We start from the raw sequence: 27,317 nt of genomic DNA, 5'->3' as shown, positions 1-27,317 counted from the left end.
TCTCCTGGTCTCTCTCTCTGTCTCCCTCTGTCTGTCTTTAACTCTTTCTCTCCTGCCTCTCTGTCTCTCTGCATCTCTGTCTCTATCTCTGTCTCTGTCTGTTTCTGTCTGTCTGTCTCTGTCCCTCCTCCCCACCCTCCTGTCCCTCTCTCCTCCCTCCTGCTCCTCTCCCCTCCTGTCCCTCTACCCTGGCCTCCTGTCCCTCCTCCCTCCTGTCCCTCCTCCCCGGCCTCCTGTCCCTCCTCCCTCCTGTCCCTCCTCCCCGCCCTCCTGTCCCTCCTCCCTCCTGTCCCTCCTCCCCGCCCTCCTGTCCCTCCTCCTCTCTCCCATCTCTCCTCCCTCCTGTCCCTCCTCCCCGCCCTCCTGTCCCTCCTCCCTCCTGTCCCTCCTCCCCACCCTCCTGTCCCTCCTCCCCACCCTCCTGTCCCTCCTCCCTCCTGTCCCTCCTCCCCGCCCTCCTGTCCCTCCTCCTCTCTCCCATCTCTCCTCCCTCCTGTCCCTCCTCCCCGCCCTCCTGTCCCTCCTCCCCACCCTCCTATTCCTCCTCCCCACCCTCCTGTCCCTCCTCCTCTCTCCCATCTCTCCTCCCTCCTGTCCCTCCCTCTGCTCTCCTGTCCTTCCTCCCTGCCCTCTTCACCCGCCCCCAGGTGGGGAGGACCTTCGACCCGACGACTGCCTTCGTGGTGGACGACCTCAAGCCACACACGGAGTACGCCTTCCGCCTGGCGGCCCGCTCGCCGCAGGGCCTGGGCGCCTACACCCCGGTGGTGCGGCAGCGCACGCTGCAGTCCAGTAGGTGTCTCGCCGAGCCCGCCCTTCCCTGCGGGGGGACCGCGGCCCGGCCTCAGGGGGCACCTCCGGCCCATGCCCGCTGCGCCCCGCGGCATCGGTTTCCCCACGGCACAGCGAGGGACCCACTGACATGTTCTCGCATTCTCAGCGCCCGACTTTCTCCACCTCCCCAGGGCTGGTGGCTTTGCTCCAGCCTTGGGGACAAGGAGAAGCAGCCAGTATCTCCCCTAGTTTTGGGGGTGAAGTTGCTGAGCACACCCCAAATCCTGTGTCCCATAGGACCCACTCTTTCCCTCCCTATCCCGGATTGCGGGGCCCAAATGGGCAGCCATGTTGCACCCATTTCACAGGCGTTCCAGGGAGTGTGATAGGGTTGTGAACCAAACTTGCTCCCCATCATTCCAAAAGAGAGAGCACAACACACACAGACAGACCCCCTCCTCGGATCCCCAGACAGCCCTCCCCCTGGGGCCAGGGCTCTCAAGACCCCAGGGCAGGGTTCCCATGCTAGGCCTAAGGGTGGGGGGTGGAGTCCCAGCCGACGCCATGTCTGGATGGGTTGGGGTGGTGCAGACCCTGACTGGCCGCTCGGCCCCAAATATGGGGCTCCTGAATCTCCGGAGTTCTTTCCTAGCTTCCCTGTCGCAAATAAGTCACCCTCCGACCGGGAGATTCCAGCCCGTCATCTGGCTTCTGGGCCACACTGTGGCCCCGTCACTGTCGTCCCTGCTGCAGAAATTGGGGCTCAAGTAGGCCCCTTCTGTTCTCCTGCTCCCTCCACCGTGCTCCCAGTGCCTCCTCTCTGCTTAGCTGAGCCAGTCGTGGCCTCTTTGTGATTCTCTAGATATCTCCTGCCTGTCTCGGCAGCACATCCACCCTATGTTTTATTTCCAAAGCGGCCTTGGTGTTTATTAAACCATCAAACCCATGAGGGGTGGCCCAGGGGGTGAGAGAGTCAGTTGAGTGTCACATCGACGCCGGCCAGGGCATCTGAGCCGCTGGCATCAGGGGCCTCGGAGACACAACAGCTCCCCTGCTGCCCCCTGGCCCCCTCCCCTCCTCCCCGCTTCCCCTGCCCCCGCCCTGAGCCAAGCCACCTGCTCGGTGGCTCAAAAGCATCTGGGTGTGTCCGTGAGTGAGAACGGAGGTCAGTGAGGGTGGCCTGTGGCTCGGGCAGCCACGTGAGAGACCGGCAGAGGTGCCGCCAAGGTGAGTACGTGCTGGTCTCAAGCAGGTTCACAAACACGGCCCACCCAGCGTGCCCTGCCCCCTCCACCCCGCCATGCCTGCCCAGAGGTTCTGGGCGGCCCAGATAACCCAGAGCCCCGATTTGGCCTCAGAGACCTCCCAGCTGCCAAGAGGCATGTCTCCCCAGCCATGGGGCTCTCGAACCACGCCCCACCTGTGACACCTCACGTGTGTCTGATTTTCCCACACGGCCACCCCCTCACACGTGTGTCTGACTTTCCCACACAGCCACCCCCTCACACGTGTCTGACTTTCCCACATGGCTACTCCCTCACATGTGTCAGACTTTCCCACACGGCCACCCCTTCATACATGTGTCTGATTTTCCCACACAGCCACCCTCTCATACGTGTGTCTGATTTTCCCATACGGCCTCCTCCTCACACATGTTAGACTTTCCCACACGGCCACCCACTCACACATGTGTCTGACTTTCCCACACGACCGCCCCCTCACATGTGTGCCTGACTTTCCCACACGGCCACGCCCTCACATGTGTCTGACTTTCCCACACGGCCACGCCCTCACATGTGTCTGACTTTCCCACACGGCCACCCCTTCATATGTGTGTCTGACTTTCCCACACGGCCGCCCCCTCACACGTGTGCCTGACTTTCCCACACGGCCACCCCTTCATATGCGTGTCTAACTTTCCCACACGGCCCCTCTCACACGTGTGTCTGACTTTCTCACATGTGTGTCTGACTTTGTCACACATCCATCCTCTCCCTAGACATCACGCAGGTTGGGCCGGATTGTGAAGGATGCGGCCTCCCAGGTCGTCTAGAAAGCAGCTTCAGCCCAGCCATGTAACCCTCTGGGGCGGCCCAGGACAGGGAGTTGGGGAGAAGGGACTCCCTGCTTCTCACCCCAAGATGGGTGGGGACCGAGAAAGCTTGGCAGCAGAGACTCAGGGCCAGGCGTAACCTGTGGGCTGTGGGTTCCTTAGGCTGAACTCAAGGGTAGGTGGAGGCCAGACCACTCAGCCGTGGGTCTCTGCAGACTCCATACCACCCTCCCGGAAACACACCAGGCCCATGCTTGGCACCCAGAGCCAGGCCTGTGGCCCCGCTCGCATCCAGAGACCCACCAAGAGCTCGGTCTGGCCTCGTAGCTCAGCATTCCGCCGTTCCCTCCCTCGTAAGAAAGTCTTGTAAGTTAGCAGTTGAAGAGTGGAAGGTAGGTAATCAGACTGGGAAATCTCTGGAAGGCGTCTTTCTTTCTTTTATTATGGTTTTTCTCATCATCATCACTGTCATCGTTGTTTCTTATTTTATTATGGTTTTGGTTTTATTTTTCCTCCCCCTTTCTCAGCAAATCCATTCCTTCCAGTGCATTCCTTGGTTGGTTTTCCCCCTCCTGCCTGATTGCCTGGGCACTTTTGGTTGGGGTGGCTGGTCAAGAAATGGGGGAGAGGACCCCCTGGGGTCTATGTAGATCCAAAAGAAGGATATCCGGTGTATTGCTTCAGGCAAAACCGAGAGGGTCATCCTAGTTGAAGTAAGCTGCTGGGTGGCCTCTGGGGTCCCTGGTAGCCCATCATCTTTGAGAGCAGGGGGTTCTAATCTGTCTCGGGGTTCTACAGTCCAGTCCAGCAAAGTCACTTGCATGTACAAAGTAGTCTGCAAACACGGGCTCTGTGAACAAACAATGCTGGCAAGATGTGGAAGGTTCCATGTACCTTGACATCGAGCAAGGCCAGCGACTTCCCTGGGCACCCATCTGGGTGAGACAGAGACAGACTCTAGAGTCGTGAACAGTAGAGGAAATGTGGCCCCAGCTGTCCTTCAACGGCTTGAGCTGACAGAGGTACAGCCCGAGGCTGAGCTGCCAATCTTGAGCCGAGACAGCCCACGGATAACCACTGAGCCTGGGTTCAGGTCCCGGCTCTGACACCCCCTTGCCGTTCCTGAGCCTCAGTCTCCTCACCTGTCAAATGGGACTCACCTATGGGTTTTTGGAAGGATTTAGGGAGGCAATATCCAAAAACCACCCATGTGGTACATGACCAGTGATATGTTAATTCAAAATTGGGGAGGCAGGCTTTGAAATCGGTTTCCCCACCTGTTAACATGGGGTGACAGTTCTGACTGCCTGTCGGGGTGTGTGGAAATTGAAAGAGATAATCCATGGAAAGTGCCTAGAACAGTGCCTCACGCGTAGTGGGGCCTGTTGTGTGTAAAGGCCTCGGGGAGTTGGGTGCACAGTAGGTGTGCAGAACATGAGGTTTATTATCAGCAGAGCCCTTAATGCAGTGCCTGACACACAGTAGGTGCTTAATATGTGGGGGCTGTCACTGTTATTCCATAAAGCCCGTAGGGTAGTGCCTGGCACACAGTAGGTGCTTAATATGTGGGGGCTATTGCTGTTATTCCACAAAGCCCTTAACGCCGTCCCTGGCACACAGTAGGTGCTTAATATGTGGGGGCTTCCACAATGCCCTTAGCACAGCACATGGTCCACAGTATAAATGCAGCCATTGTTCTAAATCTAAAAAGGAATTGGCACAGTGCTGGGTATGCAGCCAGCATGCAAAAATGGAAGCTATTTTCACCTTGAAACAAGCTTAATCTGGTGCCAGGTGCCCAATAGGTGCTCAAAACCCAGGGGTTATGATTATTCTACACCACCCTTACTACAATGCCTGGCATACAGTAGGTGCTCAATAAGTGGCTCCTGCTATCAAGAGGTTAGATTGGTGCTAAGCACATAGTAGGTGTTCAGGTGGGTGCTGCTGTAGTCTGCAAAGGGCCTAGCATGCTGCCAGGTGCACTGTTGTTGTCTGCAAAGCCCCTGGCACAGTGTGGTCGTGTAGTAGGTGCTCGATAAGTAAGAACTGCTATTTTTATATAAGATTGTTAACATGGTGTCTGACACCCAGTAGGTACTTAATATGTGAGGGCTATTGCTGTTATCTGCTAAAGCCCCGAAAACAGTAGGCACTTAAGAAGTGAGACTTAGTAACTTATCCCATAAGGCCTTTAGTATATAGTAGTTGGTGCACAGTAGGTGCTTAATATGTGGGAAACTTACTGTTTTTCAATAAAGCCCTTAGCATGGTACCTGGCACACAGTAGGTGCTTAATATGCGGGGACTATTGCTGTTTTCCAACAAGGCCCTTAGCATGGTGCTTGACACCCAGTAGGTGCTTAGAAATTGAGTGCTCTTAACTTATTCTTTAAGGTATGATGTCTAGCACATAGTAGGTGCTTAATATTGGGGCATTATTACCCGCCACCTGATAAAGCTCTTAGCACAGTGCCTGTTACACAGTAGGTGTTGCATAAATGGCAATTGCTGGTTTTTAATCTTTAGAGGGCTATTAAAATACCCAACTCGTAGTAGATGCTCAATAAACGAAACTTAATATCAACCTGGGATGGGCTTGGGGTGGTTCCAGGCGCACAGTAGGGGCTCAAAACGGGAGAACCAAAATCGATAAAGATCTTGGCACACAGTTGGCACTAACCGTGGACTGTGTTATCTTGAAAAGCCTTGAGCCCAGTACCTGACACACAGTAGGTGTGCAGTAAATAGGCACTGTCCTTGTTACTCTATAAAGCCTTTGGCATCTTAACTGGCACACAGTAGGTTCTTAAGACATAGGCATTATTTTCTCTAAAGCTCTTAGCACAGTGGTTGACACATAGCAGATGTTCAATAAATGGAGCTTTCACTGTTATTCATTGAAGCCCTTGGTGCCATGCCTGGCACACAGTAGGTGCCCAATAAATGGGGCTTTTATTGCTTTTCCCAGCACACAGTAGGTCTTCCAATAAATGTGTTTACTGTTGTTCTATGACGCCCTTGGCGGTGTGTCTGGCACATAGTAGGTGCCTGGTAGATGAGGCTTTATTGCTCTGGTGCCAGCACATAGTAGGTCTTCACTGAATAAATGTTTTTCCTGTTATTCTATAGAGCTCTTGGAACAGTGACACATCATAAGTTCCTGCTAAATGTGGCTCTTATTGCTGAGCTCTGTTCCCCTGGCACAATGCTTTGCACATAGTAGGTGTTCAATAAACAGGTACTTTGTGTTACTTTTGAGGCCTTGGCCACAGTGCCTGGCACATAGTAGGTGCCTAATAAACGGGCTTTTCTGGCTATTCCCCTGGCACAGAGCAGGTGTACGTTCCATGGGAACCGTGGCTGACCTCTGCCCGAGACCTACTGTGCGCCCGGTAGGTGCAGCCCCAGGTGGTGAGCGCAGTGTTCTTGGCCAGCCCTCCCGGCCCCCATCCCCACCCCCGGCCCGCCCATCTCACTTTTGGTTGACACCCGCTTCTTCTGGGTTCGACTTCTCTTTGGTTTGGTTCTGTTTTGTTTGTTATCATCTTCTTTTTTATTTTCTCTTTCCCATCTTTTGTTTCCCCGCTCCCCTCCCCGCCCATCCCACTTCCCTCCCCTCCCCCCCACGTTCTCCCCCCTCCAATAGAACCGTCAGCCCCCCCTCAAGATGTTAAATGTGTCAGCACGCGCTCCACGGCCATTTTGGTAAGTTGGCGCCCGCCGCCGCCAGAAACGCACAACGGGGCCCTGGTGGGCTACAGCGTCCGCTACCGACCGCTGGGCTCGGAGGACCCGGAACCCAAGGAGGTGAACGGCATCCCCCCGACCACCACCCAGATCCTGCTGGAGGCGCTGGAGAAGTGGACCAAGTACCGAATCACCATCGTGGCTCACACAGAGGTGGGGCCAGGGCCCGAGAGCTCGCCTGTGGTCGTCCGCACCGATGAGGACGGTAAGCACCGACCCCGGCCCGGGACCCCCGCAGGCCCCAGCTCAGCCCCCGCTTTGGAGCCTTCCTTCGCTGGAAAACTGGGCTGGTGGTCCCGCGGGGAAGCCAACAGCCATGGGGGAGACACAAAGCAAGGAAAGAAAGCAGCCTCCCCAATAAATCCTGGGCATTATTTTCTCTAAAGCTCTTAGCCCAGTAGCTGACGCACAGTAGGTGTTCGGTAAATGAGGTTTTATTGTTATTCCCTGGTCTCGGAATTCCTTGATCCTGGAATTCAGCGTTCTAGACCTTCTGGGAAGCCTCAGCTTTGAAGCATTCTTTTGCTGAGCCTGATATTTCGGCCAGTTGGTAGAAACCGTGGAAGTAGGGTATAGGAAACAGCTGGCAGCTTCCATAACAAAATCACAGTCCCTGGATCCCAGGAATTGGGTTTTAGACTCTCAGGATAACCCAGAACTTGGAGCTTCGTCTCCTTGAGCCCTCAGACCTGGGATGTCCATTGACAGCCGGTAGCTGATGATGTTTAACGTCCAGCTCTCTGGGGGATGGAGACCCTTGTTTGTACCACTGGCCAATTGCTGTGGTGAAAATATTCCCACCGATTTCCAGCTAGAAAGCTTTAAGCTGCAAAATTTGGTGGGTGGTCCCAGTTTCGGGTCAAATGGTGGAAGCTGAGCCACTGGGGAGAAACGAAGCTAACAGCCTGCGGGATAAGATTGCAGCCCCTCGCTTCCGATCTGGGGGCAAGCTGAGAAAATCCCCAGCTCCGGAGGATTTAAGAGCATGGCGTTAGACTGCCTGTGTTCAAATCCCAGCCCACTGGGCGATCACAGAGTCAACTCTCTGGGCCTCAGTTTCCCCGTCTGTAAAATGGGAAACAACTAGAGCCTCTGCCTGGAAGGGGATGTTCTGGGGACCGACAATCAGTGTGCGTTAAGATCTCCCAACGGTGCCTGGAAGTGGGGTGGGGTGGGGTGGGGGGACAGCCTCAGTTTCCCCATTTGTACACGGGGCCGATCACCAGGGCCCCCCCTCCCCAGCCAACCGGCAGACCCCGCCGCCAGGCATCCCGGCATCGGACACTCGGTCCTGCCCGGGTTTGGGGCCGGTCGCCCCGGTAACAGCCCCTCCTGCCCGCCAGTGCCCAGCGCGCCCCCGCGGAAGGTGGAGGCGGAAGCGCTCAACGCCACGGCCATCCGTGTGCTGTGGCGCTCGCCCGCGCCCGGCCGCCAGCACGGGCAGATCCGCGGCTACCAGGTCCACTACGTGCGCATGGAGGGCGCCGAGGCCCGCGGGCCGCCGCGCATCAGGGACGTCATGCTGGCGGATGCCCAGGTGCGCGGGGCCCGGGGTGGGCGGGCCTCCAGGTGGCGGGCGCACCCAGGTCCCCCCGACACTGCAGCCCTGCACCCCTGCTTCTCTCTCTGGCCTCCCCGCTCATCTCCCTCCTCTCTCCCCCGCCGCCACCTCCCGCCCTCAGTGGGAGACGGACGACACGGCCGAATACGTAAGTAGCGTCGGGCCTGCGCTGTGCAATTCCCGCGGGCCGTGCCGTGCTGTGCCCCTGTCCCCCCCCAGTTCCTCCCCGCGCCCCCCAGTACTAAAGGGTCTCTTGCCCGCGGGCCTGATCACCTTTTGGAGCACGCAGCCTGTTTCCCTGTCATGCAAACCGGATGTCCTGCCCACGTGGGAATCCCCCACCCCCACCCCGGGCACCTGGGCACCAAGCTAAGTCCACCAGCCCTTGCACCTGGGTGCCCCCAGATTCCCAGATTCCCCCCAGCCATGCTCCCCCTGCGGTCTGTTTTCCACCAGGCATCAGTCTCTTGCACAGCCCCCCACCTTTGCTCAAGCCGCCCTCCCCCCACCTGCCTACCTGGAATACCTTTCCAACACGGGGGTCCCAACCGTCACCCCCCAGCCTCCTGTTAGACCCAGGCCTGGCACGTCAGAACTTGAGGTGTTTCCTGGCCCAGCCCGACCCTCTTATCACTAGGCTTGGGAATGCCTGGCCCGGAATTTTCTCCCTCTGGGGACAAGGGGTGCCTCCAGGACTCCATTAGAGTCACCCCTCAAAGCTTTCACAGAAGGCCCTAAGCCAGAGAGTTGGCAGGGCTTGCTGTGTGTCTTTGGACAAGTTGCTGCCTCTCTCTGGGCCGTCTTTTGCCCCCAAAATGAGTCTCATAATCATTTGGCACCAGCTCCCCCCGACTCCCATAGGCTTTGCCTCTTCCCCCTCAACCTGACTCTGAGGGAACATTCCCAGGGGGGCTCCAGCTTAGCCCCAACCACCCCAAGACCCTGGGGGGAGGGGACTGAGTGTGAGGTTCAGGGGCGGGAGACCCCAAATGTGCCCCCTTCTTCATGCTGCTTTCCTGCACCCCCTCCCCCCCGACCTCCCAGGCATGCTGGACCCTGTTTGTGGGTTTGCACGTATGTGGAAATGGCACCTGCGTGACTGTGCGAGGGTGTGTGCGAGTTGGGGTGCACACTGGTGTTCGGGGTCAGTTAAAGAAACGGAAGTTTATTGAGCACCTACTGTAGGCCAGAGGCTGAGGGCATAGCTGGCACCAGGGGGCCACGGAACGGGGGTGGTGGTGGACTTCAAACACGAACAAGATGCCGATATTCATGCAGCTACAACCGTGGTAGGGGCGGGGTGTAGACGCCAGTGTAGATGTCGAACAACCGGCTCTCTGGGACGGGCGATCCTGATTCATAGCCCGTGCCCCTTTCCCGCTGTGAATATTCCCACCATGGTCAATCTCGAGCTACCTAGGAGGTACCTGGCATGCATCCTTTTACAGCACTTCCGCCACACAGATACGACAGGTGTCGATCACCGCCAGAGCATTGCGATCGTAACCTTAGTAAATTGATCAGGAAGGGAGGACTTTGAGTATCTGTTAGATTCATTTGTAATAGGGTTTATTTGATTGTAAGTCTATATGATGTCATTTTTAATGATGGCAGTGTTTAATATCCGGCTCGCAGAATTCCTGAAAAGTTTAACTGGCATCTCCAGTGCAGCAGTGGGTGTGGAAGCTGGGGGAACAGCCTATGCAAAGGCCCTGAGGCAAGACTGGGCCTGACAAGTTGTAGGAGCAGCGAGGAGGTCCATGGGGCTGGAGCGGAGGGAGCCAGGGGGAGAGCAGGGAGGGGATGGGGCAGGGCGTGCAGGGCCTGGTGGGCTGCAGGGAGAGCTTGGGCTTTTCTCTGAGGAAGGTGGGAGCCACGGAGGGTTGTAGGCAGAGGAGGGACAGGCCCTGACTCAGTGTTCCTAGGCATCCTGGGAGGACAGAATGTGGGGGCAAGGGCGGGAGCCCTGAGGATCAGGTTGGAGGTGGCTGCACGGGTCCAGGCAGATGGTGTAGGATGTGTGTGTGCCCATGTCAGCATAGATGTGTTGCTTTGCATGAGCCTGTGTGCACGCCTCTGTCTGCAGCTGGGGCCCGGCAGCCGCCTTGCTTGGCTCCAGCACGGCGAGGGGAGGCCAGGCTGCCCCCAGCCGCCAGCGCTGACCCACCACCGCCCTCCCCACAGGAAATGGTCATTGGCAACCTGCAGCCCGAGACCGCATACTCCATCACAGTAGCCGCCTACACCATGAAAGGGGACGGTACACGCAGCAAACCCAAGGTGGTGGTGACTAAGGGAGCAGGTAGGGGACCATGCACCTGTCCACGCCCCTTGGCCCATCCTCGGCCAGAGCTGCCCCTGAGACTGTCCAGGCAAGGGGGTCAGTGAGGGCAGAGGTAGGGCACTTGTTCTAGTTTGCTAATGCTGCCGGAATGCAAAACACCACAGATGGATTGGCTTTTATAAAGGGGGTTTATTTGGTTACACAGTTACAGTCTTAAGGCCATAAAGTGTCCAAGGTAACACATCAGCAATCGGGTACCTTCACTGGAGGATGGCCAATGGTGTCCGGAAAACCTCTGTTAGCTGGGAAGGCACGTGGCTGGCGTCTGCTCCAAGTTCTGGTTTCAAAATGGCTTTCTCCCAGGAGGTTCCTCTCTAGGCTTCAGTTCCTCAGAAATGTCAGTCTCAGTTGTTCTTGGGGTGTTTGTCCTCTCTTAGCTTCTCTGGAGCCAAAGTCTGCTTTCAACGGCTGTTTTTAAAGTGTCTCTCATCTGCAGCTGCTCTCTCAGCTTCTGTGCATTCTTCAAAGTGTCCCTCTTGACTGTAGCAAGCTCGCTCCTTCTGTCTGAGCTTATATAGTGCTCCAGTAAACTAACCAAGGCCCATGCTGAATGGGTGGGGCCACACCTCCATGGAAATTATCTAATCTGAGTTATCACCCACAGTTGGGTGGGAACATTTCCATGGAAACAACCTAATCCAAATGTTCCAACTTAATCCCCACTAATATGTCTGCCCCACAAGATTGCATCAAAGAATATTGCTTTTTCTGGGGGACATAATACATTCAAATTGTCACAGAGCTGCTTAGGAGGGCATCCGGAACCTTCCGTCATCCTACCTGGCTGGCTGGTTGCTCCCCGCCCTTTGAGTCTTGGCTCGGTCTTGCTCAGGTGTTCCTTCTGGTCCTCCTCCAGCACCCTGTATTTCCTCAGGAGTTGTCTCCCCCTCTGCTGGCAGCCCTGCCTCAGTTTCCCTTTCTGGCCCACCAGACCCTGTTCTAAAGAGGGATGTTTCTCTCCAGGAAAATTGAGCTGAGCAAAGAGAAAGATGCAGGTAGGAAGATGCAAGGGGAGGGTGTTCCAGACAGGGAGAGCAGGCTTGGCGTGTTCTAGGGCAGCTGGAAAGCCACTCCCCATCCCACATCCCCTCCCATTCTCAGAGACCCTCCCAGCCCCATCTCTGACCACTTGCCTGGCATTCAAGACCTCCCAGCTGGGCACAGCCCCTCCTGCACATTCCTGCTGCCCAGCCCTTGCCCACAGTCATCTTGACACCAGCCCCAGCGTCACCTCCTCCAGGAGGATCTCCCGTGATCTCTCCCTCCCTTGTACCAGCCAGTGGGTTGCCTCCCTTCTCTATCAGGGATGTCATATTAGAGCTGGATTTGCTAAGTGAACCCCCTGCCCTGGGCAATTAAAGGCCCTGATAAGTCCTGCAGTGGGAGACTCCCCAGTTTATTTTGGGGGCAAAACGTTTCCCACCCTTTACCTGACCCCAGAACCTCTGATTTTCACCCAGACTGTGAGAACCACAGGGCTCCTTCCACTTGGCCATGTTTGGGACACCTGTCTCCCCTGGATATTGGCCAGGTAGCAGCAGTAGGTGAGAGGTAGATAAGCCAGGAAGAGACGAACGAGTTAGTAATCGAAGGAGGAGGTCAACGGACGGGGGGCTGCTGTGAGGTCTGCAAACAGTTTGCTTTCACCGGTTCTCAGACCATTCTCTAACGGACCCACCTCAGGGCCTTTGCACGTGCTGTTCCTGCTGCCTGGAACGCTGTTCCCCTGGCTATCTCCATGACTCCCTCCCTCGCCTCCTTCAAAGCCTTTGCTCAAATGTCACCTTCCCAGCCAAGGACCCTGACGCCCTGCCCTTGTCCCCGCAGTGCTGGGCCGCCCCACCCTGTCGGTGCAGCAGACCCCCGAGGGCAGCCTGCTGGCACGCTGGGAGCCCCCGGCCAGCCCCGCCGAGGACCCGGTGCTGGGCTACCGCCTGCAGTTCGGCCGCGAGGACTCGGCCCCCCTGGCCACACTGGAGTTCCTGCCTTCCGAAGACCACTACACGGCGTCGGGTGTGCACAAGGGGGCCACGTACGTTTTCCGGCTGGCGGCCCGCAGCCGCAGCGGCCTGGGCGAGGAGGCAGCCCAGACCCTGACCATCCCTGAGGACGCGCCCCGTGGCCACCCCCAGATCCTCGAGGCGGCCGGCAACGCCTCGGCCGGCACCGTCCTGCTCCGCTGGCTGCCACCCGTGCCCGCCGAGCGCAACGGGGCCATCGTCAAGTACACAGTGGCCGTGCGGGAGGCCGGGGCCCTGGGCCCTGCCCGAGAGACCGAGCTGGCCGCGGCGCCCGAGCCGGGCGCGGAGAACGCCCTCACCCTGCGGGGCCTCAGGCCCGACACGGCCTACGACCTCCAAGTACGAGCTCACACCCGCCAGGGCCCCGGCCCCTACAGCCCCCCCGTCCGCTACCGGACTTTTCTGCGGGACCAAGGTAGGCGCACGGCGGCTCCCCACCTCAGAGACGGACGGGGCCTCGCGCCCACCCCCACCCCAGCCCCCTCCCTCCCCCCTGCCCAGGTAAGTGGCCGCTTTTCTGCTTCCTTGTGGACACTCAAGGCGAGTCCAGACCCCGAGGCTCCGGCGTTGGCAAAGGTGGGACGTGCCTCGGTGGCGCCGCCACTCCCTCCATCCCCGTCCTCCCTCTCCTCCTTCCTCCCTCCTCCTCCTCCTCCTCCATCTTCTCTCTGCAGCTTCCACAGCTGCACCGTCTCCTGCAGCAGGGACTGGGGACAGGGCAGGCAGGGCTGGGCCAGAGCCAGGCAGGAAGGCCACGGGCCCCAGCACAGCGGACGACAGGGAGCACCTGGGCCGCCCCATCCCCCCCCCCCCAACACTGTCCAGCCCCCGCCCGGCCCTCACGCAGCCTCTCTTCTGCTCTCTCCCTGCTTGGCCGCTGCCCGGTATAGTCTCGCCCAAGAACTTCAAAGTCAAGATGATCATGAAGACATCAGTCCTGCTGAGCTGGGAGTTTCCTGACAACTATAATTCACCCACTCCCTACAAGGTGTGGGCAGGGTCAGGGATCATGGTTGGCCAGGGTTAGGGCTCAGCTGGGGTTGGGGATGAGCCAGGATCAGGGCTCAGTCGAGGTTGGGGATGAGCCAGGATCAAGGCTCAGTTGAGATTGGGATTCAGCTGGGGTTGAAGCTATTCTGGGATCAGGGCTCAGACCAGGTTGGGGCTCAACTGGGATTGAGACCCAGTCTGGGGTCAAGCCTTAGCCTGGGATTGGGACTCAACTGAGGTTGGGGCAGAATCTGGGATTGGCTCAGTCAGGTTGGGATCAGCTAGGATTGAGGCTTAGCCTGAGATTGGGGCTTAGCTGAAATTGAGACTCAGGTGGGATTGAGGCTGAATCTGGGACTGAGACTCAGCCTGGGGTTGGAACTCAACCAGGGTTGAGATTCACCAAGGATCAGGGCTCAGTCAGCATTGGGGCTGACTAGAATTCAGGCTCTGTCTGGGGTCAGCCCTCAGTATCAGGGCTTAGGCAGTGTTGGGGCTTTATCAGGGTTTTGGTTTCGCTGGGATCAGGACTTAGCTGGGATTGAGACTCAGCTGTGGTCAAGCCTCAGCCTGGGGTTGGGACTCAACCGTGGCTGGGGCTGAGTCTAGGACTGGCTCAGTCATGATTGGGGTTGGCTAGGATTGAGGCTCAGCTGGGGTTGGGACCCAGCTGAGATTCAGTTTGGATCAGGGCTCAGTCAGGGTTGGGGCTGAGCTAGGATCAAGGTTCAGCTGGAACAGAGGCTTAGTCTGGGGTCAGGCCTCAGCCCAGTTATCAGGCCTTCTCCAGAGCTGGCATTTAAGCAGGATCACTGTTTAGCTGGCTAAGGGCTCAGCTGGGATTGAGGCTTAGCTGGAGTTGGAACTCAGCCAGGGTTGGGATTCACCTGGGATCAAGGCTCAGTCAGGGTTGAGGCTGAGTTAGGATTGAGGTTCTGTCTGGGGTCAGTTCTCAGTATCAAGGCTTAGACAGTGTTGGGGTTTTATCAGGGTTGCAGTTTAGCTGGGATCAGGGCTCAGCTGGGATTGAGGCTCAGCTGTGGTTAAGACTCAGACTGGGCTTGGGACTCAACTGGGATCGGGGCTGTATCTGGGACTGGTTCATTCAGGATTGGGAACAGCTCAGCCTGGAGTTGGGCCTCAGCCAGGGTTGGGATTCACCTGGGATCAGGGCTCAGTCAGGGTTGGGTCTGAGCCAGGATCGAGGCTCAGCTGCGATCAAGGCTCAGTGGGGGGTCAGGCTTCAGCCCAGTATCGGGCCTTCGCCAGAGCTGGCGCTTAACCAGGGTCAAGTTTAGCAGGAATTGGGGCTCAGCTGGGGTTGGGACTCAGCCAGGATTGGGGATCAGTTTGGAGTCAGGGCTCAGCCCAAGGCCAGCCCCTGAGTGCACCAGGCCCCGCTGACTCGCCCTGGCCCCACAGATCCAGTACAACGGGCTCACTTTGGATGTGGATGGCCGCACCACCAAGAAGCTCATCACGCACCTCAAACCCAACACCTTCTACAACTTTGTGCTGACGAACCGCGGCAGCAGCCTGGGCGGCCTCCAGCAGACGGTCACTGCCTGGACTGCGTTCAGCCTGCTCAGTGCCAAACCCAGCGTCGCCCCCAAGCCCGATTCTGATGGCTTCATTACAGTGTACCTGCCCGACGGGCAGAGTCCCGTGCCCGTCCAGTATGTTTTCCCCCCACCCCCCAGGCTACCCCTCTCACCCCAACCCTAGAAACACCCACGTTAGCCAGCTTTGGGGCTCAGTCTCCTCACCTGTATAAAACAAGTGTCACATCAGCCCCTGCGTCTATGGTGGTTGTGACGGTTCAGTGTTTCTCAAGCTGTCTGCTCCTCAGACATTTCCTGACAACCCTGTGTACGTGATGCCGAGGCCCCCGAGAGGATTTGGTTCTGGGCTCCCAGTTTGGTGGGGAGACAGAACCGGATACAGACATCATAAGGTGGGAGGCACCAGGGCCGGGGTGCCCATTAAGGAGAGGAGGCAGAGAATTAAGGGCTATAGGAAGGTGTGGGCATCAGAGCTGGGGCTTTGGAGGTTGTGTAGGAGTTTGACAAGTAGAACTACATGGGATGGGCTTTGTCGGCAGAAGAAGGTTCAGTTGAAGTTCCAATTGATTTAGTAAAGTTACATCCTGAGAATTCCTTTTGAGAAAACTTTTGTGCTTTTATAATCAAAGGCCTGGAGACTTGAATCAGGAATTGTGGTCATTTGTGATTTGGTTCTAGTATGTAGAGGGCAGGGGACTAGATCCATTCTTTGAGCAGAAGAGAAGACTTAGGGGGGGGCTCCCTGCTGACAGCCCCCTCTGCTGTTTCTCCACTTCCCGGCAGGAGCTACTTTATTGTGATGGTGCCTCTGCACAGATCTCGTGGCGGCCAGTTTCTGAACCCACTGGGCAGCCCAGAGGACATGGATTTGGAAGAGGTAAGGGCCTGGGGCCCAACTCATGAGGCCCAGACAGGTCCTGGCTTCCGGGCAGCTGGTCGCTCCCGGCCAGACTCTGAGCCACCCCCTCCTCTGTTCCCACAGCTCATCCAGGACATCTCTCGGCTGCAGAGACGCAGCCTGCGGCACTCGCGCCAGCTGGAGGTACCCCGGCCCTACATCGCAGCTCGCTTCTCAGTGCTGCCGTCCACCTTCCATCCTGGTGACCAGAAGCAGTATGGTGGCTTTGACAATCGGGGCCTGGAGCCGGGCCACCGATACGTACTCTTTGTGCTGGCTGCATTACAGAAGAGTGAGCCTGTAAGTCCCCAATGGCATCCGCTCTGAGACAGAATCAGACACAGCTCCTCCAGCTCCCTATGGTCAGGACTGGGCAGAGGGATGGAATTGGAGGTTGGAGAAATCCCAAGGGGAAGGCTTCTTGGAGGAAGGGACTTTGGGGCTGGGGCTTTGAGGGATGAATAGGAGTTCAACAAAGACTGGTCTCTCGGGTGGCCAAAACAACTCAGAGCGAAGGTCTGAAGATATGAGGGGGACAGAAAGGATTTCAGAGGAGGGGACGAGGAGAGAGAAGGTTGACAAGGGCCAGCCATACAGGCACCAAGGGCCAAGGCTCTTGGGAATCACAAGAGAGTTTGGTGAGGGGGAAGGAGGTAGTCAGGGTTGTGTCTGAGGAAGCCCCATCCAGCCACCGTGAGGGAAGATGGGCACTGATGGCAGCCCCTGTTCCTGCAGACGTTTGCGGCCAGCCCCTTCTCAGACCCCTTCCAGCTGGACAACCCAGACCCCCAGCCCATTGTGGACGGCGAGGAGGGGCTCATCTGGGTGATTGGGCCTGTGCTGGCTGTGGTCTTCATCATTTGCATCGTTATCGCCATCCTGCTCTACAAGAAGTGAGGCCCCCCCTTGGCTGGAGGGAAGGCTTCCTAGAAGAGGTGGCGGTGGGGGTGGTTTATTCTAGAAAAGTCCAGGAAAGGATCATCTCTGTCCGAATCGTCACAGAAACCCTCTATGGTACAGATGGGGAAACCAAGGCCCAGAGAGGTTAAGCCACTGGATCAAGGTCACACAGCCGGGGACTTGGTAGAGCTGGGGTTCGAACCAACCAGTAGTTTGGCTCCTCCTGTTAACCCAGGAGGAAGCAGATTTGGGGTGTCCCAGAGGGAAGCATGTGGGATGGGGTGGGTGAAAGCCGCCACCTCTGTCCATTTTGATAACTACAGTAGCCACATGGGGCATGTCCCAGCTTAGAAAGGGAGGGATGGAACCTCAATGTACCAGGGATGTCAATCAGGGAGGGTTAGCCCCGTTTTTCAGAGGAGACAACTAGGGTTCAGGAGGGTTAAGAAAGTCACAGAGCAGGCCCTAATGACTGTCACACTCTCATGTCGTCTTTCTCCCGATGCTCACTTGCGTCTGCTTTCTGGAATAGCAAACCTGACAGGTAAGGGCCGGCCCTGCCCCCTGGAGACCTAAGTCGGGAGGTTGGGGAGGAAAAGTGGGGTAGCGTAGGGCCCCTTGGGGGCGGGGACGCCTGCCAGTTCTGTCAGGTTGCACGGGCATCTGCGCACAGCCCTGGATACCAAAATTGCACGGGTTCACGGCCCCTTCCCTCCAGCTGGCTGGGTCACGCATTCAGGCTGCCCGCGTTTGTGTGCCCATGTATCTTCTGCACCCCCTGTTGCTCACCCACCTCTCCCACTTGCCTCCACACGAAGTAAACGCAAGGATACAGAGCCCCGCACCAAATGCCTCTTGAACAACGCAGACCTCGCCCCCCATCACCCCAAGGACCCCGTGGAGATGAGACGCATCAACTTCCAGACACCAGGTACATGCTCATCCCTGGTGCCGGGCAGACCCGTGTCCCTGGGACGGGGGAGGTGGCTTGGTGGAGAGAGGAAGCAGCCCCCTGGGTGCAACCTTATGTGTCCCCGCTGAACCGTGCTCAGTGCGGTTAAATTCCTGATTCCCAAATCGCTCGCACTCTACGTAGAGCTAAGCTTGGAGCTCTCGTGGGTTCGTTCTGCTGACAATCAAGCCAAGATTTTTTTTTTTTTAAGTTGCATTTAACTGGTGGCTGCTGTCCTCTTGGGGAGCTTTAAAGGGCATCTGAAAAACAAAACCCCCAAAAAAACCTCATTTCTCTGGGCAGAAAGAGCTCTGCTTCTGTGGACACTTCTAGTGTTAAGGCGGGTGTTGAGGTGTGTCCTCGGCCATTTGCCACACTCCTTTGGGGTGTGCCTGTAGCAAGAAGCAGAAACTTCACCAGACTCTGCGCCCGTACTCTTAGTGGCTACAGGATTCAGCTAAAATCACCTGCCTTGCCTAGTGGGAGAACTGAATCAGGGTCTTGTCCTTGATCGCTTACCTGCCACCCTGTCCTCCCCCTCCTCACGGGCTGATGCCAGTGGCTTTTAACCGAATAAGGAATTTTTAATTTAACTGATGGCTGCTGGTCTCCTTGTGAGCTCATCACCTAGTTTCATATGTTTCTCCACCTCCATCCTGGTCTCCATCTCCTTTCTCTAAACAGGCTCTAACGTACGCCCTTCTCTTTCTTAGCTCTGAACTGGCTTATATCAGCTCTAATTTTGTCCAGATGAAGATTTTAAACATATGTATTTAACTGATGGCTGCAGCCCTCCTTAAGGACTCATGTATGTCCTCAGATGCCATCTTAAATATACTCCCTTTTCCTTTTTGTTTCTGGACTGGACCATGTTAGTTCTGTTTCCGTCTGAATGAGGATTTAACTGATGGCTGCAGTCCTCAAGGGCTTGTGCATGGCCTCACGTCATCTCTAACGTACTTTCATCTCTTTCCTAACTCTGAACTGGCTCATGTCAGTTCCATTTATATCCAAATGAGGACTGTAAACATATGTATTTAACTGATGGCATGGCCTCACATGCCATTCCTAATGTACCCCCTTCTCTTTTCTGCCTCTGGACCACCTCTTGCCAGTTCTGTATCCATCCAGCTGAGGATTTAACTGATGGCTGCTGTCCCTTTTAAAGCTCATGGCATAGCCCATATATATGTCCTCTCCCTGATCAGACCCCTGTTTCTCCCTCACCGTCCTGCCTCCATTTCCCCTGTGCTCACCCCAGCAGGAGACCCGAGGCCCAGGGTGGTCTAAGGGGGACACACACATGAGCCTAAAGCTTTGGGGTGCCCCAGCGTCGTGGCTAAAGACTGGTCAACGTCCAGCGGGTTCTCAGGCTGGGGCCCGGGCGGCCGTGTGTCCCTTATCATTCTCTGCCGTCCGCGTCTGTTCTGCATGCCGTTCCCCGCGCACCCAGCGAGGGGCGGGGGAGACAGAACACCCCCCCGCCCCCCAACCCCCGGCGTCTTTTCATTTATTTATTTGTTTGCTGTTTCTGCAGATTCAGGCCTCAGCAGCCCCCTCAGGGAGCCGGGGTTTCACTTTGAAAGTTAGTTCTTGTGTCTCTCTGTTCTCGGCTTCCTTTCGCCCCCTACTCCCTCGTTTGTTTCCATCTTTGGGTTCTCCATCCCGCTTCCCGCCTCCTCCACCTGTGCCCGCCTGTCCTGCCAGCGCTGACTTCCCGGGAGGGCGGGCGGGGGTGCGGGGAGAGGCCCCTGGTTGTGAGCGCGTGTGTCTGCGTGTGCCGTGTGCCGAGACACATCTGTAAGGAGGGGAGCTCACAACCAGGGGAGTGGACGGTGGCACTGGCTAGAGGGTTGCCAGCCTTAGATGTGGGCTCGCGGGGACTGGATGGGGCCCAAGGCGGGGGCTTTAGACGGTTTCGCACGTGGTCCAGCCTCAGCGAAGGCGTGTAAGCTCACGCAGCCGGGCAGCCCCTGGAGATGACGGGATGGGGGTGGTGGGCCTCTGGTGGACCCCGATATCCCACCTGCAGTTCCCTCAGCAGCCACCCTGGGGGCTCTGAAAGATAAGTAATGTCACCGTTCCTTAATGCTAGACGAGAAGCAAAAACCCCAAGAGGTTACGGGCACCAAGCACGGACTTATGGCGCCTCATCCTGCCCCCAGCAAGTTCAAGGATGGACGGGGACCCCCACCCCAAGCAAGTTCAAAGACAGACAGGGACCCCCAGAACACGCACACACTGTGTCTCCCCTCCTCCCATCCCAAAAAGCAAAGAGCTTTTCAGCCCCCTGCCCCCACCCCAGGGACACCCCAACAGGATTTCTGGACACCCTGGGGCTGCATCTGCTTCTTCCATTTCTGTGCACCTGCCTGCTTCTCGCCACGAAGTGCTGGGAGCTTGAGTCCTCCAGGGGAACCCTCCTCCCAGGGGTGTCAGACCCAGTCCCGGCGGGAGCCGCCCCAGAACATTCCCTCCCATTGACAACCCCCCCCCCCCAACACTCCCTTCTAACCGCAGCTCCATCGCAGACTCACACTGTAGAGCACCCCCCGGCCCCCGCCCGCACCCCCGAGTGACTGCCAGGGTCTCTTTCCCCCTGCCCTCCCCCAGGCATGCTCAGCCACCCCCCCATCCCCATCGCCGACATGGCCGAGCACACGGAGCGCCTCAAAGCCAACGACAGCCTCAAGCTCTCCCAGGAGTACGAGGTGAGCTGGCCCCGCCACGCGTCTCCCCGGCCCCGCCGAAGCCCCCCGAAACCCCCCGCCCTGACGCCTGCCTCCCCTTTCCGCCCCCCACCACCGGCAGTCCATCGACCCGGGACAGCAGTTCACGTGGGAACATTCCAACCTGGAAGTAAACAAGCCCAAGAACCGCTACGCCAACGTCATCGCCTACGACCACTCCCGCGTTATCCTGCAGCCCATCGAAGGTAGCTGCCTTACTCCGCGGTGGTTGCCCAGAGCCTGCATCCCCTCCCACACATGGGGCAGGGCCAGTGTGGAGAGCGGGGAAACTGAGGCCCCGTTCTGGGCACAGGTCCAGCTCCAGCCAGAGGCCACCAGGAATCTTTTGACTGGTATTTAACTGATGGCCGCTGTCCATAATGGGATTCCAACTGTTCCTCTACATCCATGGTTTTCCACTGGGGCAATTCTACCCCTGGGGACACTTGGCAATATCTAGAGACATTTGTGGTCATCACAGCTTGAGGGTAGAGGGGTTGCTATTGCTTCTAGCGCACGGATGCTTTTTAACACCCTGAAGCACACGGGACAGCCCCTGCCACAGAGAATTGTCCGACCCCAAATCTCAGTAGCGCTGAGGGGGAGAAACTGAGGGAGGTACCTGCCTCATGCTCATCCTGGGGACATTTTGGGGGCAGGTTGGGGGCAGTCAGAGAGGGCTGCCTGGAGGCGGTGGGCTGAAGCCAGCCTGGAAGTCCAGAGCAGAACACCCACCCCTCCGACCCGCTGATCCCCGGCCACAGGTATCGTGGGCAGCGACTACATCAACGCCAACTACGTGGACGGCTACCGGCGGCAGAACGCGTACATCGCCACGCAGGGGCCGCTGCCCGAGACCTTCGGCGACTTCTGGCGGATGGTGTGGGAGCAGCGCTCAGCTACCATCGTCATGATGACCCGGCTCGAGGAGAAGTCGCGGGTGAGGGCCGGCGCCCCCGCAGCCCCAGAGCCCCAGACGGCTTCCCCGGCCAACCCCCACCCCCCACCACTGCTCACCCGTTTTACCTCTCGCCCGGCACAGATCAAGTGCGATCAGTACTGGCCCAACAGGGGCACGGAGACGTACGGCTTCATCCAGGTCACGCTGCTGGACACCATTGAGCTGGCCACGTTCTGCGTGCGGACGTTCTCCCTACATAAGGTAGCACCCCCCTCCCTCCCTCCCCATCCTCCACGGGCCCAGGCGGACTGCGTGTTCGCAGACCCTGCTTCGCAGATGGGGAAACTGAGGTTCAGAAGGGGGCACACCCCAGGTCCTCCCCACCTCCACTCACCCTCATGCTTTACACAGCTCGGCATCCGAGAGCTCGAACTTTTGACATCGACACCCTTGACCTTCTCTGAACCCCTGAGGGTCACCCCTCTGGGCATCAGGCCTGAGTAGAGTGGACAGGAGGGGGTGAGAAATCTCAGTTTGTTCATCTATGCATACAGAAAGTGCATATTAAGTGCCTACTGGTCTGGGCATTAGGACACAGCAGAGTCCACGACAAACAAATTGTCCCACCCTGGTGGAGCTTAACATCCAGTGGGCAGATGAAGATGGTCTATGTAAAACATCCAGAAATCTTACACATAGCAGAAAGTTAACAGTAGTGTGTGTGTGTCGGGAGAGTAGAAGGAGCTGAGGGGCGTTGCTTTGTGGATAGCTGAAGGAAGTGTGTTCCAGGCAGAGGGAACAGCCCATGCAAAGGCCCTGAGGCCAGAGGAGGCCTGGCGTGTTGGAGGAGCAGCAAGGAGGCCTGTGGGGCTGGAGCAGAGGGAGCCAGGGGGAGAACAGGAGGGGAGAGAGGGATCTGGGCAGGCCATGCAGGGCCTGGTGGGCTGCAGAGAGGACTTGGGCTTTTCCCCCAAGGAAGGTGGGAGCCATGGAGGGTTGTAGGCACAGGAGGGGCACGCCCTGACTCAGTCTCACAGGCGCCCTCTGGCTGCAGCTGGGAGGACAGAGTGGGGGGGAGGAGGGTGGAGCCGGGGAGCAGGGTGGGGCTTGGAACAAGGGCGGAGCCAGGGAATGGGGCAGGGCTTGGGATGAGGGCGGGGCCACAACCAGGGCGGGGTTTGGAACGACGGTAGAGCCAGGGATGAGGTGTAAGTGACTGCAGGGGTACAGGGAGGTAACAATGGGGACCACCACGGAGGAGGGCAGACGTGGGCGGATTCCAGACTGGAATGTGACGGTGCAGCCGAGAGCAGTGGCTGCTGTGTGGGGTGCTGGGGGGAGGCCTGAAAGCACCTCCCAAGGTGCAGCCTGGGAACCCGGAAACCTCCATCAGCTAAGAGGGGAGGAGGTGGGCGAGCGGGTCCGTGAGGAAAGTTAGGGCCCAGTCACAGCCCTGCAGGAGCCCCCCACATCCAGCGGGGAGCAGCTGGACACGGAGCCTGGGCTGGGGGCGTGAATTGGGGCGTGACGGGCAGCGTCCCCGTGTCCCCCCACCCCTGCAGAACGGCTCCAGCGAGAAGCGCGAGGTCCGCCAGTTCCAGTTCACGGCGTGGCCGGATCACGGGGTGCCCGAGTACCCCACGCCCTTCCTGGCTTTCCTGCGGAGGGTCAAGACGTGCAACCCGCCCGACGCGGGCCCCGTCGTGGTGCACTGCAGGTAAGGCCGCGGCCCCCACCCCCCGGTCCCCGCGCGCGCCCCCCGCGCCCCCTGCCGCCGCCCGAACGCCCCCCACCCCGCTGTCCCCCGCAGCGCCGGCGTGGGCCGCACGGGCTGCTTCATCGTCATCGATGCCATGCTGGAGCGCATCAAGCCCGAGAAGACGGTGGACGTGTACGGGCACGTGACACTGATGCGCTCGCAGCGCAACTACATGGTGCAGACCGAGGATCAGTACAGCTTCATCCACGAGGCCCTGCTGGAGGCCGTGGGCTGCGGGAACACGGAGGTGCCCGCCCGCAGCCTCTACACCTACATCCAGAAGCTGTCCCAGGTGGAGCCCGGCGAGCACGTCACCGGCATGGAGCTCGAGTTCAAGGTGCCCGTGCGGGGGGCTGGGGTCCCCGGGGTGCCTCCCGTTGCACCGCGAGCGCTCGGGCTGGAAAGCACAGCCCCCCCCCCCCCCGGAGACGGTGGCGGGGGGCCTGTCCTTGATCGCCGCCCCCCTCCTCGTCCCGCAGCGGCTGGCCAACTCCAAGGCCCACACGTCGCGCTTCATCAGTGCCAACCTGCCTTGTAACAAGTTCAAAAACCGCCTGGTGAACATCATGCCGTACGAGAGCACGCGGGTGTGTCTGCAGCCCATCCGGGGCGTGGAAGGCTCCGACTACATCAACGCCAGCTTCATCGATGGCTACAGGTGACCCCCTCCCCGCCGCCGTAGCATCTGGGTCCCCTGCTGGCCCAGGCCAGGGCTCCGGAAGGGTCTCAGCCTTGCCTGCCCTCGAGAGTCTTATGTGTGGAAACTGCTAAAAAGATATTGCCAACACTGTGCGGTCAAGGATGGGGTGGGGTGTGTGTGTGTGTGTGTTTAGGTGTGTGTTTAACTGATGGCCGCTGTCTGTAACATGGGTCCCGTCTACCCCTCTGTATCAGCAGTTCTCAGTCAGGGGAATTCTGCTGCCAAGGGGATGTTTGGCAATGTCTGGGGACATTTTTAGAAGAAAATGAACATAATTGCAAGAGGAAAAGGGGCACTTACGGCTGGTTCAGGCCAAGCACATATGATTTGGTTTTATGAGAAAATGAACATGATTGAAAGAGGAAAATGGGGACATTTTTGAATGTCATGTCTTTGGACTGGCACTGAGTGGACGCTACTCAGTGTCCTCCGGCACCCAGTACGGTGCCCACCAGAGAATGACCCAGCCCCAAATATCACTAGTGCTAAGGGTGAACATCCCTGGCCTAGGGGAGGGCACGGCAGGCAGAGGGTACTTCCTGGGCAGAGGCACTGGTTGGGGGGAGAGCCTGGCCTGCGAAACAGCGGCCCTTAGTTTCATGGCACTAAAGGAGAGTGCAGGGGAAAGGCAGGAGAAGGCAGCAGACAAGGAGCTTGGAATTCACTCTGAGGCTGATGGTTTCCCCACATGCAGAACGGGGATCACGGTGAGGGTTGAACGAGACGGGCGCTGAAGCACGAGCAGCCATTATGCGGCAGGGAGGCAGCAGGGGGTTGCAGGTGGCCACCTGGGCATCCTGGCTCGGTCCTGGCCCACCGGGCAGCATCAGGCCACCTCCACGCTTGGGCCTCCATCTCCCCGCTGGCCCCAGGCTCACACAGCCCACCCTACAGGCAGCAGAAGGCCTACATTGCCACCCAGGGGCCGCTGGCAGAGACCACAGAGGATTTCTGGCGCATGTTGTGGGAGAACAACTCAACCATCGTGGTGATGCTCACCAAGCTGCGGGAGATGGGCCGGGTGAGCCCGGGGGGCCGTGGTGGGCGGGGCCGAGGCTGGGTAAGTGCAAAGTGGGGATGGGACCAGGTGGGGCTGGGGTGGGCGGGGCCGAGGCTGGACAGGTGAGCTAGGGTGGGTGGGGCTGTCATGGGTGTGGCCAGGTGAGTGAGGGGAGGAGCCTGGGGCTGGCAGGGCCACAGTGGGAGGAGCCAGGTGGGTGGGGCCCAGGCTGGACAGGTGAGCTAGGGCAGAAGGGCCGGCTGGGGTGGGCAGGGACAGGGCTGACCATCACCACCATCTCCTTGGCAGGAGAAGTGCCACCAGTACTGGCCGGCTGAACGCTCCGCGCGCTACCAGTACTTCGTGGTGGATCCGATGGCAGAATACAACATGCCTCAGTACATCCTGCGGGAGTTCAAGGTTACAGACGCAAGGGTGAGTCTGGGGACCAATTGCTAAGAGGGGTTGGGAGGAGGATGAGTGAGTTGACCAGTTGGCCAGACACTCCTGCCCACCACATAGGTACAAGAGAGGGCCATGTCCTGGTGCTGACCCCATTGTCCCCTCTGGAGCGTGTATGACATCACTCTCCAGGGAACGTGGCCCCAGGAGGTCATGAGAATGGAAGTGAGCAGGGCATTTCCTTGGAGGCAACAACCCGTAGCTTGGGGAAGACGATGGTATTAGGGGGCTGAAAGTAGGGTGGAGACGATTTGTGGGATTAATGATAATGGGTGGTGCGAAATGCAGCTGTGGAATGGAAAGAGTGGTGTACCATGAGAGTTGGGTGGTGGGAATTGGCTGCAGGGGGCAGGAATAGATGAGAATGGAGGATGGGTGGGGTTGGCAGATGAAGGCTCAGTGGAAGATGGCGGCGTTGGATGGTAGGAGAATGGCAGACGTTAGGTGGCAACTGGTGAAGGCTGACAACGGAAGGATGATCTTGTTGGGTGACAGAATCAAAGTAAATGGTGGAAGCGGGTATTGGAGGACTTGGGGGTGGTAAGATGGTGGATGGGTAATGCCTATGAAGGTGACAGCAGTGGATGTTGAAGTCAGATGAATGAACAGCCATCGTTGGTAAGAGTACTCTGGGTGGTACAAGATGGCATCCTTGGATTGGTGGAGTAGAGATTGGAGAAGGGTAAATGTTGGGTGGCAGGGAATGGAGAATTCAATAGAAAGAGGCATTCTTGGGTGATATGTTAGATTTTAGGCTGCCATGACAAACACACAACAGGTTGGCTTAAACAATGGGAATTTATTAGATCCCAGGGTTGATGATCTTCTTGCTGACTGGCAGTCACTGGATTCCTCGGCTTTCCCATCACATGGTAATGTCCTCTCCTTTCTCTTCTGGGTTCCAGCTACTCTCCGTGGCTTTCTCTGCTGTGAGACCTCTAGTAATAAGTTGAATATCCATCCTAGTTCAATTGACCACAACTTAACTGAAAATAACATCTTCAAAATGTCCTATTTCCAAAGGGTTTACACCCAAAGGAATGGGATTATGTGTAAGAACATGTTTTTTCCTGGGGTACGTAATTTAGCCGACCACAGTCCGCCCTCTGGACACCAAAACGTGCTTCCTAGATGCAAGGTACATTCTTTCCATCACAGTATCCCAAAGCCTTAAGCCATTTTAGAACAACTCTAAATCCAAAGTTTCATCAGATCTGGTTATGGGCATGGTCCATCCTGGGGCAGAATTTTTCTGTGGGCCTTTGAAATCTAGAAGACAAGTCACCCGATTCCAAAATACAGTGGTGGGCTAGGCATAGGAAAGACACATCCATTCCAGAAGGGAGAACTTGAAAACAGGGGTCACCATTCCCAAACAAGTCTGAAACCCCATTAGATTTCAAGATCAGAGAGTCATATGTGGATCAAAGCTTTGTCCCTTGGGCCTCCTGGTGGGGCAGCCCCACCCTGCAAAGCCATTTTGCAACAACCACACTCTACCCAAGAGCTGGGACCTAGATCCCACCCTTCCCAGACATCGGGGTGGCACTTGAACTCTTCCCCAAATGGGGTGAGGGTTCAGAAGCCTTCAGGCAGAGTCCTGTTCTCTGGTGACTCACTTCCTAGAAGTGCAGAGAAGTCTGATAGAGCCCCTTCTCACCCTATGCTCAGAACACACTGTTCTGGATCGGCTGAGAATTTTCCACATCATCAATTGCTGGTTCCTTTGTGCTTAACAGTTCAGTTCTCAGCTTATCCCTTTCCTCTTGCATTTTACTATAGGCTGCAAGGAGAAACCAGGCTGTGCCTTCCACACTTAGCTTGGAAACCTGTTTAGCTAAATACCCAAGTTCATCACCTACAAGTTCCACTTTCAGTCCAACACTAGGACATAATTCAGCCAAGATTTCTGCTACTTCATATCAGTGATCACCTTTCCACCAGTTTTCAATAAGACATTT

The 27,317-nt window shown here is 57.6% G+C and overlaps 1 protein-coding gene across 12 annotated transcripts in view; it reads left to right on the top strand.

Annotated features, from left to right (window-relative positions):
• PTPRS (protein tyrosine phosphatase receptor type S) overlaps positions 1-27,317 on the top strand; it is a 110,742-nt gene that overhangs the window by 78,315 nt on the left and 5,110 nt on the right. For 5 of the 12 annotated variants that reach the window (XM_037823898.1, XM_037823901.1, XM_037823900.1 and 2 more), the window contains 22 exons: positions 648-792; positions 6,477-6,782; positions 7,921-8,114; positions 10,323-10,440; positions 12,310-12,918; positions 13,394-13,491; positions 14,916-15,169; positions 15,839-15,932; positions 16,038-16,253; positions 16,689-16,846; positions 17,386-17,397; positions 17,672-17,784; positions 19,343-19,390; positions 20,419-20,516; positions 20,617-20,740; positions 21,299-21,474; positions 21,577-21,696; positions 22,998-23,152; positions 23,246-23,531; positions 23,674-23,852; positions 24,789-24,915; positions 25,204-25,329. In XM_037823898.1, coding sequence (XP_037679826.1) covers positions 648-792; positions 6,477-6,782; positions 7,921-8,114; positions 10,323-10,440; positions 12,310-12,918; positions 13,394-13,491; positions 14,916-15,169; positions 15,839-15,932; positions 16,038-16,253; positions 16,689-16,846; positions 17,386-17,397; positions 17,672-17,784; positions 19,343-19,390; positions 20,419-20,516; positions 20,617-20,740; positions 21,299-21,474; positions 21,577-21,696; positions 22,998-23,152; positions 23,246-23,531; positions 23,674-23,852; positions 24,789-24,915; positions 25,204-25,329 — 3,756 coding nt within the window. The remainder of the gene's footprint in view (positions 1-647; positions 793-6,476; positions 6,783-7,920; positions 8,115-10,322; positions 10,441-12,309; positions 12,919-13,393; positions 13,492-14,915; positions 15,170-15,838; positions 15,933-16,037; positions 16,254-16,688; positions 16,847-17,385; positions 17,398-17,671; positions 17,785-19,342; positions 19,391-20,418; positions 20,517-20,616; positions 20,741-21,298; positions 21,475-21,576; positions 21,697-22,997; positions 23,153-23,245; positions 23,532-23,673; positions 23,853-24,788; positions 24,916-25,203; positions 25,330-27,317) is intronic. The other 7 variants (XM_037823904.1, XM_037823906.1, XM_037823905.1 and 4 more) reach the window with 3 other exon arrangements.

This window comes from Choloepus didactylus (assembly GCF_015220235.1).
Source record: "Choloepus didactylus isolate mChoDid1 chromosome 25 unlocalized genomic scaffold, mChoDid1.pri SUPER_25_unloc1, whole genome shotgun sequence".
NCBI lineage: Eukaryota > Metazoa > Chordata > Mammalia > Pilosa > Megalonychidae > Choloepus > Choloepus didactylus.
Note: the sequence above shows the minus strand (reverse complement) of the source record. Positions and strands in the feature narration are given on the sequence as shown.